The sequence below is a fragment of the Corylus avellana genome, chromosome ca1 (assembly GCF_901000735.1).
Source record: "Corylus avellana chromosome ca1, CavTom2PMs-1.0".
Taxonomy (NCBI): domain Eukaryota; kingdom Viridiplantae; phylum Streptophyta; class Magnoliopsida; order Fagales; family Betulaceae; genus Corylus; species Corylus avellana.
In genome coordinates, this window is record NC_081541.1 from 44,389,711 (window position 1) to 44,401,395 (window position 11,685).

General features: G+C 32.9%; 2 protein-coding genes across 4 annotated transcripts in view; both read right to left on the bottom strand.

The window, feature by feature from the left end:
- LOC132173012 (putative disease resistance RPP13-like protein 1) overlaps positions 1–3,567 on the bottom strand; it is a 3,708-nt gene extending 141 nt beyond the window's left edge. Inside the window, exons 1-2 of the mRNA XM_059584579.1 lie at positions 2,129–3,567; positions 3–1,002 (exon numbers count right to left, since the gene is read on the bottom strand). Of these exons, the coding sequence (XP_059440562.1) occupies positions 3–1,002; positions 2,129–3,164 (2,036 nt within the window). The 5' untranslated portion in view covers positions 3,165–3,567. The remainder of the gene's footprint in view (positions 1–2; positions 1,003–2,128) is intronic.
- Positions 3,568–10,066: 6,499 nt separating this feature from the next.
- Positions 10,067–11,683, bottom strand: LOC132167044 (GDSL esterase/lipase At3g53100-like). 3 transcript variants are annotated; one of them, XM_059577937.1, is made up of 4 exons: positions 11,595–11,683; positions 11,237–11,490; positions 10,626–10,859; positions 10,067–10,435 (listed from the first exon to the last, which is right to left on the bottom strand). In XM_059577937.1, the coding sequence occupies exons 2-4, from the start codon at positions 11,249–11,251 to the stop codon at positions 10,304–10,306; spliced, it is 381 nt and encodes a 126-aa protein (XP_059433920.1). In that variant the 5' UTR covers positions 11,252–11,490; positions 11,595–11,683; the 3' UTR covers positions 10,067–10,303. The 3 variants fall into 3 exon arrangements, with proteins under 3 accessions (XP_059433920.1, XP_059433921.1, XP_059433919.1); XM_059577938.1 differs by having other exon boundaries at positions 11,237–11,377; positions 11,595–11,682; XM_059577936.1 differs by lacking the exon at positions 11,595–11,683 and having other exon boundaries at positions 11,237–11,574.
- Between the last annotated feature and the right edge of the window lie 2 nt (positions 11,684–11,685).

Sequence of the window (11,685 nt, forward strand, 5' to 3'; positions counted from 1 at the left end):
ACCCATTACAGCTGCCGATAATAAATTTTGTCAACGTTTGTAGACTTCTTAAGCTACCCAATTGTGTCGGCATCTCCATTATGTCAGTTCTAGTAATATCAAGATGACGTAGATTAATGAGTTTCCGCATATCCCTAGGCAATCCAACTAGATTGTTACACCATGACAAGTTGAGTGTTTGCAAATTGATCAACTTACACACTGAATTAGGTAACCTTTTAACTGCAGTAAAAGAAATGTCCAAATAACGTAGTTGTTTAATTTTGCCAATTGACTTAGGCAAGTTAGCCAAATTTTCATAATGAGACAAAGAGAGTACCCGTAAACATCTTAGCTTCGGCAATAGAACATTTGGTACCTTTTGAGATAAATTGTTGTCCAATATGGAGAATTCTAATGGCAAGAAGGTGCGCAACCGCTTAACCTCAAAAAGAGCCTCAAACTTCTCGAAGTTTTCAAATCTTGTTCTAAAATACGACAAGTGCCGAGTCGTGTTCACAATTCCATGAAAACTGACACCCTCCGGCCTAAAGATAAATTGTCCAGAAACAAACTTTGCTAAGTCGTTGACAAGATCGTGGATTACAAAACATGATTTATCACCACTTGATTGTTGAAACAATGATCTTGATACAAGATCTAAGAAGTAATCATTGCCAACTTCTTCCATTGTTTTGTTTTTTGGTTCTTGCAAGAAACCTTCAGCCATCCATAGCAAGACTAATCGATCTTTTTCAAAGGCATAACCCTTTGGCAATATTGAGCAATAAGCAAAGCATGGCTTTAGATGTGAGGGTAGATATTTGTAACTTAACCTTAAAGATGGAAGAATGTGTGTCTCGCCAATTGGTAAATCCCATATCTCACTGTTCAGTATTTTGTCCCATTCATCAACATCCAATTTCGACCACAAGAGGGCCCCGATTGCTTTTGCGGCTAAAGGTAGGCCCTCACACTTTTTCACAATCTGTCTGCCTACTGCCTCTAGCTCTGGACTTGCCACTACAAAAAACTTAAAGAGTTAGAAACATTTTTATGGTGACATTTTAAGGCCAAAAAAATGTCTCTATTTAATTAGGGAAGCTGAAATAGTGACATTTTGTAAATGTTCCAAATAAAGTGACTAGAATTAAAATTAGATTTCACTGACACATCCCCTTTTAAAAGGGGATGTGGCAATAGTGTGCACGTCACCTTTTTGAAATGTGACGTTTTGTACTATTTAAATGTTCCTAATCTTTAAAAAATTAAAAATAAATAAATTTTCCCAAAAAAATATTTATAATATATATATATATATAATCAAATTAATTTACTTTTTTTTAAATAAAACAAATTCAAATTAATTTTATTCTTTAAATAAAATAAATTTTAAAAAAATAATAATAATTTAAGGAGTGGCTGCCAACTCTCATTGGGGGTGGGGCGGCGTCAGGCTTAAGGGTGGCCCGCGAGCCACCCTAGAGGTGGCCGAATCTGCCCAGGGTGGTCCTTTGGCCACCCCCGGCCCCACGGTGGCCTGCGAGCCACCCCTAAGGTGGCTAAGGCACCCAAGGCCACCTTTGGGGTAGCTCGTGGGCCACATCGGATCTACCATGTGGTGGCCTTCCGGGCCACCACCTTCAGCAGCCGCCCAACCTTATATATATATATATATATATATATTAGTGTTATGTGTGTGAGTGCAAGAGGAAAAATTTTTAAAATTTTTGGGTGTGGATGATTGTTATAAATGCAAACTTTGGGCACCAATATTTTTAAAATTAGGGACATTTGAAAAATATTGCTAATTTGAGGCGTTTTATTGTTCAAAAGTCCCTATTTTTTTTTATTAAAAAAAAAAAAAAAATAGAGTCGTGTAAACAGTAACATACTGTTCATGCATAAATAGGGATGTGTGAATAGTATTACTGTTCAAACGTCCCTATTTATGCGTGACTAGGATGCGTGAACAGTAACACTATTCACACGTCCCTATTTACACTTAAACAGTAAAACATCCATATTTTTTTAAATAGGGACGTTTGAACAATAAAACGCCTCAAATTAGTAACATTTTTAAAAAACATCTAATCCAAACATTACTAATTAGGCTTCTTTTTTTTTTTTTTTTTGTAGTGTACCTTACCATTGTGAAATGCATGGTTTGCAAATACCGCCCAACAATCATCTTCTGATAGCCTTTTCAGACAATGACTCCTAGAGCGTACAACAGATGCAACATCATTATCACGTGTTGTTACAATCACACTGCTTCCTTGTTCCCCAAATTTAAAGGGTTTGCTTAAGATCTCCCAATCAACATAATTCTTATTCCATACATCGTCTAAAACAAGCAGGAATTTTTTTCCCATCAACTTCTCCTTCAGTGTAACTTGAAGCCGATTCAGATCCTTAATATCACAAGTTGACGAAGTTACTGCCTCTAAAATTGTTTTCGTTATGCTGAACAAATCAAACTCGTGTGAAACATATACCCATGCTTCAAGGTCGAAATGCTCCCTCACCCTCCGATCGTTGTATATGAGCTGAGCAAGGGTGGTCTTGCCAATTCCCGCCATACCCACTATGCCAATCACACACATCTCACCTCCGCTTGCATCGTGCGAGAGCAACAAGTTAATTACTGCCTCCTTATCATAATCCCTACCGAAAATACAAGATTCTTCAACCAAAGAAGTCCTGGGAAATCTTTCTACAGATTTCCCTCCACGACCTTCTCTTTCATCACCTAATAAATATTTCTTTTGTTTTTCTAGATATTCTAATCGGTCAAGTACCCTTTCCACCTTCCGTTGTATCTGCTTGAAAAAAGAATTAAGAAAAGTAGAGACAATGTATCGTACCTTCCTTGGAGTTGACTGAAACTCGTCAGCACCCAACTTGCGTATCTGGATTTCTGTATCAATCTCATTCAAGATGTCTTCTGCATCAAAAACAGCACATTTCAGCTCATCAAGCCACACTTTCACAGCAGGCTTCGTGAGTTCCTTCTCCTCTGCGTCCTCGGCCACCGCGTTCACAGACAGCAATGCTATCTTCAGCTTTCTTAAGGTCCCATCGGCGAGTTTTCGTCCCTGGGAGAAGTCAAGCACCTCGCGAGTCACTTTTTCAAATAACGCCTGCAAGACAGCAGAGAGAAGAACTCCTCCCACCTCGGCCATGTCTTCTTCTTTGTAATGGAAGAAATGAAAGGAAATGGAAGGAAGGAGGCGAAACAGGTTCGGTGAGCTAGCGTATTAACAATTCCACACAAGGAAATCTAGTATCCTTTATGCATGAAGATAAACTTCGGAGCTTATTGAAAAATGATAGAATAATATAATCAATGGAAATAAAGAAAGCGGATATCTTTAGCTAACGGGGATGTAAATTTTGGTGCTAATTATATTGAGAAGTAATTCTGGGTGTGTTCGGCAACACATAAATGATTCGTTTCTTTCTCTAGTCATTCTCTCATCCTTCCTTCTAACTTTGAAGAAATTATTCAAAGTTATACCATGTTTCTTTTTTCTTTTTTTCTCTTAAAATTGATGTAGAGTTCATTTATTGCTGCTTATAACATTTTTCTTCATTAATTGTTTTATCATTTCCAACAAATTAATGAGCTTCACGCCAGTTTGATACTCATATATATCTGAGTAAAATATTTTGTATATAGCATTTATTTTTTCATATTTCCAAACAACTTTATTCACTTTTATATCAACAAAAAATTAAATCTCATTTTACTTTTATGTCATATCAAACACTTTTTATTACTATCTAAACAAAAAATTTATAGCAAAACTTTTTACCAAGCAAGCCGGCTATATACTATATTTTTGTGCTGTTTTTATCCTCTATCTCAATGAACCACTAGTAATTTAAAAATGAGAAATGATCTCAACCATCTCCTTAGAGGATTTCCAGTAAGAGTTTTCATTTTACTACTCAAAATACAATTTTTTTCATTTTAGCTACTAGTTTTTCACTACACACTCCAACAAGAACATCTATTTTAACTATTTACTCTAATTAAATATTATTTTTCAGTATTATTTTATTAGTTTTTTTATAATTTCATTGTCTTCCCCATAAAAAAAAAAGATCATAAAGAGAGAAGGAAAGAGAAAATATTAAAAAAAATAGAAAGAAAGAAAATATAATAAAATATTACTTACAAATTGCTACAGTAATTTGTAAATATGAAAGTTCACTCTAGTAGTAGTAAGAAAACTTTCTATTTTACAGTATCGGTTGGAGCAAGAAAAATTAACAAAATAGCTAAATTTAACTAAAAAGCTAATTTAAAAATACTGCTGGAGATGCTCTTATAGTAAATGGTTAAATCTACTATTGAATTTTTGTAGGACCCACATAAGTCCAGAAATTAATGGTAGATCCATTTGATTTGAAAAAAAAAAAAAAAAATTCAAAAATGGTTGAGAGAATGATATGTAGCATATCTATGTTAAAATTGATATTAATTTTAAAAAATGGCTTTTAGTAGACCTAAAATGGTTTCTTATTTTCGTAACGCTTTAAAAAGTAGAATGTTCTCTTATTTTCGTAACGTAAAAGCTTACCATCCGCCAACGTCAGGAGTTACGTGTAAGACATGCATGGCAAATTGGCAATTGGCAACTGGGGAATTGCGTTACCTAACGCGGCGAGTGATGTGACGGGGCTTGAAGCGGCAGTTAATTAAAAGAGGAATCCCATATGCATGAAGGTTACGTGTCTAAATGATCAGAACACGTGGATCGATGACAGGATGAGGAAGAATAACACGCAAAAAAAATATTATTTCATAAAATGAGAGACTTGTTTGTATGCTGTACGAGTAATGTTAAATTTATAACTTATTATTATTATTATTATTATTATTATTATTATTTTACAGATGGTTGATATGTGTTGATATATGATTAGAATTATACTAGATAAACGCATTTTCAGTCACGAGCGGTTTGAGGTAGTTAATTCGAATATATATTTCATATTAATAAGTTGGTTTATTTTCTTTAATAATATTTCTCATTCATGTTTGATTATAGAAATTTGATTACTATTTTATATTTTACTTTATTCTATTTCTTTGTAAGATTTAATTATTTCATTCCTTAATTAGTTTTATTTTTTCATTACTCATAGTCTCTTTGTAAATAGAGAGCATTGTAATATAGTTCAAAACGTAGTTCTAACCCAACGTCAATCTCTTTTTAGTTCTGTTCCTTTCTCTCTCTTCCATTTTTTTTTTTAATTTATTATTTAACATTTAACATCAAATTCTACAGGAATTTTGACAAATAACTCTCTAAATTTTTAAAAGTAAGTAATCACCATCAACAAGATTATAGCTCTTTTGTAAGTTTTTTTTTTTTTTTTTTTTTTTGACATGTTCGCACAAGATGAGGAAAAATGAGAGGAAGATTGAACTAGAGACATACGCTTTATGAGATGTGGTCTCTAATCGATTAACCTATCTCTTGGGAACCTGTTTGTAAGAGCACTAGCAGCAGATATCATATAATCCATTCACTTCCCTATATTTAAGGAAAATTTCAAAAAAAAAAAAAAAAATAACAAAAATTCACCCACATCAGTTTCCATAAATTTAACCAATACTCTTGGATAGCTACGGAATGCATGTGTAGGAAACCAAAAGTGATTTTTTATACATTATTTTAATATAAACATTTCTCTTTCCTCTCTCATCTTTCATCTTTTTGTCTTTCATTGAAAATTGTGTTGAATTTTGTAAAAAATATGAGTGTAGGTAGAAAACTTATATTTTGTAAAAAAATAATATTTTAATGGTATAAGAAAAGATGAAGAAAATTATTGTAAAATATATTTTGATATAAAAACAAAAAGTAATTTTATTCCTTAAATTAATTAAAAGAAATCAAAATAAAGCTACTCTAAGTCTTCTTTAATGATATGCAATTCTTTAAAAGAAATTAAGGTATCTTTCTGCTTTAGAATATAACTCGTGGAAATCTTTATTATCTTTATTCTCTTTCTCTTTGTCTCTTTCTTTTTCTTTTTCTTTTTTACCTTTGGCTTTTTCTTTCTTTTTCTTTTTCTTTTTCTTTAAAAGAAAGTAGGATGTAAGAGAAGATAAAGAGACCCAAGTGCTCTGCGGATTCTGCTCCCAGAGGCGGATTTAGCAAGGGCTATGCAGGGGCAGGCGGCCCTGCTTAACCTTTTTTTTTTAAAAAAAAAAAAATTCATATATATTTTTTTATAAATATACGAGCACTGATTGGCAGCACGCGGCATGCCCACGCACACCAATGCAATTTTTAAAATAAAAAAATTTGCATGCAGCGTGCGTGCTGTTTTGATTTACCCTAAATATACTTCAGCCCATAGCCAGCCCAAAAAATAAATAAAAAAAAATTGCACGCAGCATGCATGCTGTTTTGATTTACCCTAAATATACTCCAGCCCATAGCCAGCCCCTCCTTTTTATTAAACCCAGCCAGGTCAGCTCCTGCATTTTTTCATTCCTGGATCTGCCACTGTGCATCGATGCTCTGTCACATACCATTAATAAAAGGCATCAATGCTCTGGCATTGACAAAGCATGAATCAATTAAAGGCAGTGGACAAGGTTTAATTATTTTTTACTATTATTTAAATAAAAAAAATCACTGTAAAATATATATATTTTTTTTTCACTTTTCCAAACCAAACCTTCTTACTTAATTTTTTGGGAGAACTTCACTTACCCCCTTATACTTTCGCGCTTTTTGCAGACACTCCCTCATTGTTCAAAACCTCTCACTTTGATGTATCCAACTTTCGTATCCATTCACTTTACCCCTTCCGTTAGAATTTAACAGAAAATCCTAACGGAAATGGTGGAAAATTACAATCGTGCCCTTATTTTTTATTAAAAAATAATAATTTTAGGGGTAGAAAAAAAGTTAACGGTATATTTGAAAGGAAACGAAAGTTTGATGCACCAAAGTGAGAGGTTTTGAACAATAGGGAGGTGTCTCAAAAGTTAACGGTAGGAGAATATTTGAAAGGAAACGAAAGTTTGATGCACCAAAGTGAGAGGTTTTGAACAATAGGGAGGTGTCTGCAAAAAGCGCGAAAGTATAGGGGGTAAGTGAAGTTTCCCCTAATTTTTTTCTCACACCAATAAATTTTTATCCACTAAACAGTAACTGTTGGTTCGTTTTTCGGAGAACACAAACTCCATTATCCAAGCAACTCAAAGGGCAGAGACAAATTAAGGAAACTGTAAGAAGGATTCCTTGTCCGAACTGAGGTTTTCTTAATGAGAGATGATAAAAATACAACTTTGTTCCAACTTTTCTATTATGTGATATTTAAAAAATAAAATAAAATAAAATAAATTTCTGAAGTAATAACATCCTTCTAGTTTTTTTAGATGTAAAATTATTAATCAAAATTTTGAGTTCAAGTTTTTTCAATATATTATTCTTAATAAATAATATAGCTAATTGATTTTATTTTTTTGTTAAGAAAACTAATTGTAATTAGGATTTAATTAGGTGTGTACAATAAGCGATCAAAACTCGCAACAATGACCAATTAAAATCAACAATGAGAGACAAACAAAGCAACTCGCTAGCAAAAGGTGGACTCTCTACAATTGATGAGGTGATCTATATAGAGGGTTTTTGGCATTGTTATGACTGAAAGCATTGTTCAAAATGTTTATTAATAAAGAATGGAATGATTGAAGGGTTTCAATAAATAAATAAATCAACTACGTCTAATAGTAAGTATAAAATATTAAATATCAAAGAAATAAAGAATGATAAAACAAAGAAGCAAAAGATTAGAAGTGAATAAAATAGGGAAAGTACATCTACTCCCCTCGTAGAATGTCAATTGTCAAATGACCTCCTCTCATTTTATTTTTATTAAGACTTTTTCACCTTTAAAACCAAAAAATAAAAAAATAAAATGCTAGTGGGATATGAATGGCAGGCTAACGATAGAGTGCAAGTGCAGGCCACGATATTCCATGCTATACAGCCGGCCTTTTTCTTTCTCGAGCCCACTACACCATTATTCAATGCGGATTGAGATCTGGGCCACATATTATAATCATCGGCCCACAGTAACCACATCAGTGTTCCGTGTTCGATCGGCTGGACAAAAATTTGCTACAAACTCATCTAATGTATCTGTTAGAGCATCTCCAACAGCATTGGATATTTTACCTAATGAAAAAGTACAATTCTTTACTTAAGCTATTATTTTTTCACTACACACTTCAAGTCTCCAACATACTCTCTATTTCATTCTCTACTTACTTTAAAATATTATTTCTCGTTATTTTTTTATTATATTATTGCCAACACTTAATTAAAGGGAAAAACAAACACTTATATAGAAATCATTCATAAAAAAAAAATAAACACATGAAAAACATTCATCTTACATGCTAGTACTAATTCTTAAAATTAATAACATAAATAAATTTTTTTATCCAACTGCAATTGATTTGTTTCCATCTGTGTTTCCATGCAATAATTTTTTTTGCATTAAATTTTTTCATCTAACTGCAATTGATTTGTTTTCATCCGTGTGTTTTCCATGAAATAAATTTTTTATGCATTCAATCTTTTCATCCAATTGTGTGAAGAAAATTGTGTTTGAGAGAGAAACGTAGCAGATGTGAAGAGGTGTTCAGAAGAAATAAAAGATGCCGGGTGAAAATAGGTGAAATAAAAAAAACAATAAACAAAAGAAAAATAAACAATATTTTATTCATCTAGTGTACTACAATGAATAGCTCCAAATTGCTATTCGCTGCAGCAATGTAGCTATTCTAGTTAATGGCAAGCTACTCTGTTGAAGCTAAAAAAATAGCAATAATAATTAAATATAGCTAATATTAGTCTGTTACCTAAGTTGTTGGAGATGCTCTTAACATGTGAGAAACACATTTTGTTTTTTAATAGCTATAACACATGTCATTTTATTAGATGCTAATCCTCTGGTTGAACTCCCCGTGATGCTCTCATTGTTTGTTTAGAATTTCTCTCTTCATTAATTCACGCTAATCTCTCTGCATTTGGACTCTTTATGTTCGCTTTGTCTCTCTTTTAGTTGTCAAAGGATTTAGCTTTTTTTTTATTATTATTATTATTCCCATATGACACGTACATCTGGCCTTGAAGTTGGCATCCTTTAAGCTATTATCAGTGTTTCATTGAATAGATGGACCAGAACGACTCAAAAAAAAAACAAAAAATGTTAGTTACATCACCTTATCACTTTAAAAAAGCATTAGTTACAATTTAAGTTCTCTAAAATTACTTAAAAAGTTTAATTTCACCTATCAAATAACCAACGTAAAACTTAGCACCATAAGTGTTTTTATAATCCATCTGTCTACTTAAAGCTAATTATTTTCTTAATATGAGACTGGAATATTGCAATATGATATCATAACAACGAATTGAAATTATCCTATCCGTAGACCTTACCATATGAGGAGGCCATGACCCTAACAATTAGGATTACCATAATATAATTTTATCCTTCTTTCATGAGTACCATAACATAGTCCAATTGCTAAAAAAATAAAAACAGCAATGTTCCATTTAAATTCCCATCACTTTAAGCAAGAAACAGGAAAGAAGGAACAAACTAACATAATTGCTTTAGAAAAAGACAACAATCACCAAGGGCTCGACCGACATTTCACCATCAAATACTCCAGACTCCATTGTTTCCAAAAGTCTCCCAAGGACTTGGATAGAAGTCTCCCAAGCAAAGCTGTCAGACCTAGCAATTTTTCCTTCTAATGTTTTTCGCTAGTTTGATAAAAATTATATCCATCAGATCCCATATATATGAAGAAAGCAGGTGCAACGGATGCTATATTGGAAAGTGCAGAGGTATTAACAAATTAAGTCTTATTTTCTCTTTTGTTATTTTTGGACTTATATTTTTTCTTTTGTTATTTTTACAAAGTTGCAGAAGTATTAACAAACAGCCAGCTTGTTCGTGACTCCATGGAGCTACAACCTCAAGGAGCACTCAGCAAAAATGAAAATGGAGAAGTTGATATAATGAAGCCATTAGAGGATCTTACAATTTGACCCATTCAACACTGAAGAGGTCAGTGTGCTAATCATTTCCATTACCAGGAAAATATCTGCATCCATTTTGAACTAGAGTAATGATATTTAGTAAGCTTCTAGACAACTACTTAGGATTTTTTGTAAGAGTCACTATCACATCATCAAATTGTATGGCAGTTGTATAACATTTTACTAAATAACATTATCTTTGAACTATCATTAGTGACAAGTTTGATTACCTAAAGTTCATAAGAAACAATATGAAGATGTAGCAGTATCCCCAATGTAGAGAACTCTGCAGATGCAGAGTCCTCCATGGCAGAGAAAGTCTTCCATAGCCAAGACATCCTCCCTCCCAATGCATATAGGCCCTGTCACATATGTTTCTTTATCAATGAAAGCATAGGAATTTTGTTTATTTTTTCTTAATTCTTACAACATAAAGATAAAGATAAAAGTAGTTTTAAATATTTGTTAATGTTTTTATTTCCAAAAAACAAACAAACAAAAGGGAGAAAGATATATAATCTGTTTAAGAAGTGCTGTGAGGAGAGGAGGGACCTGAATGAAATTTGTATAGGATTGCACAAGAATGTTTGAGAAGCGATCAAAAGAATAGGCGACTTGAAGAAGAGGATCAACGTAATAGTTTTGAAGAAAGTCACTGTTCCCAGCACTAAGAAAGTAGATTGCAGCAGATATTATTGTTGAAGCATTTGATCTCCCTGCAATTTCCAGCACCCTAAGCTGATACTCCCTGTAGTACTCTAGCTGTTGACTTAATGAGATCGTATGCTACATCACCAAAATTCACAATATATATCATATCATATGTCATATATATATATATATATATATGAAAAAAGGCTAGAATTTTAATATTGTTAATGAGAAAAGGATAGCAATTGTGAGAAAATTTATATGAAAATTAAAACAATCTAAAATTTATTTGAACAAATAGCTCAAAACCCGAGTCCAGCCATTTGTCGACTCCAAGACGTGGTATTGTAAGGGACACATGGGAGTGTTGTGAATGTGGAGGGTCCCCTACCAATCAATACTTGTCCAAATGCAAACAAAGAAAAGCTAGATAAAGCCAAGATGTAGATCAGCCTATTTTATGGTTATGGAAATATTTTCCAATTTCTGCAAATGCTGAGAGCTTTATGTACCTTGTGTGAATTCATGGGTTGCAGCTGTATGAAAAGATACGAGAAGATGCTAGGCCCACACCTTCTGTTGCACCAACTTGAGCCCAAAAGTGTCTGTATCCCAACTCATTGCTCACTGTTTGTTGTATTCAGAGCTCCATACTACAAATGCATTTATGCTTTTGGATTTGTAAGCCCATGGATTATCCTTCAGTCTCTCTCTTCTCGTTAATTTTTAAAATTACCATTGAATCTGTAGGGTTCTTGTGTGAAACCTACACGAGCCCACATATTTAATGATAATTTTGAAAATCGAAAGGATAAGAGAAAGAACGAGAGAAGAGATTAATCATTTTTCATCCTATTTTATTCAAACTACCTCCTACTAAGTTCCTCCCTAGCCGTCTCCCTTTGTATTGATTGAACTTCCTGCTAAATATATTATATTTGTTGGTACAACAAAAATTTGA

Bases quoted from the DNA above. Each gene is read 5' to 3' on its own strand.
- LOC132167044 (XM_059577937.1), bottom strand. The intron at 10,436-10,625 runs GTCCCTCCTCTC...CATATGTGACAG, and splicing joins CCTATACAAATTTCATTCAG to GGCCTATATGCATTGGGAGG.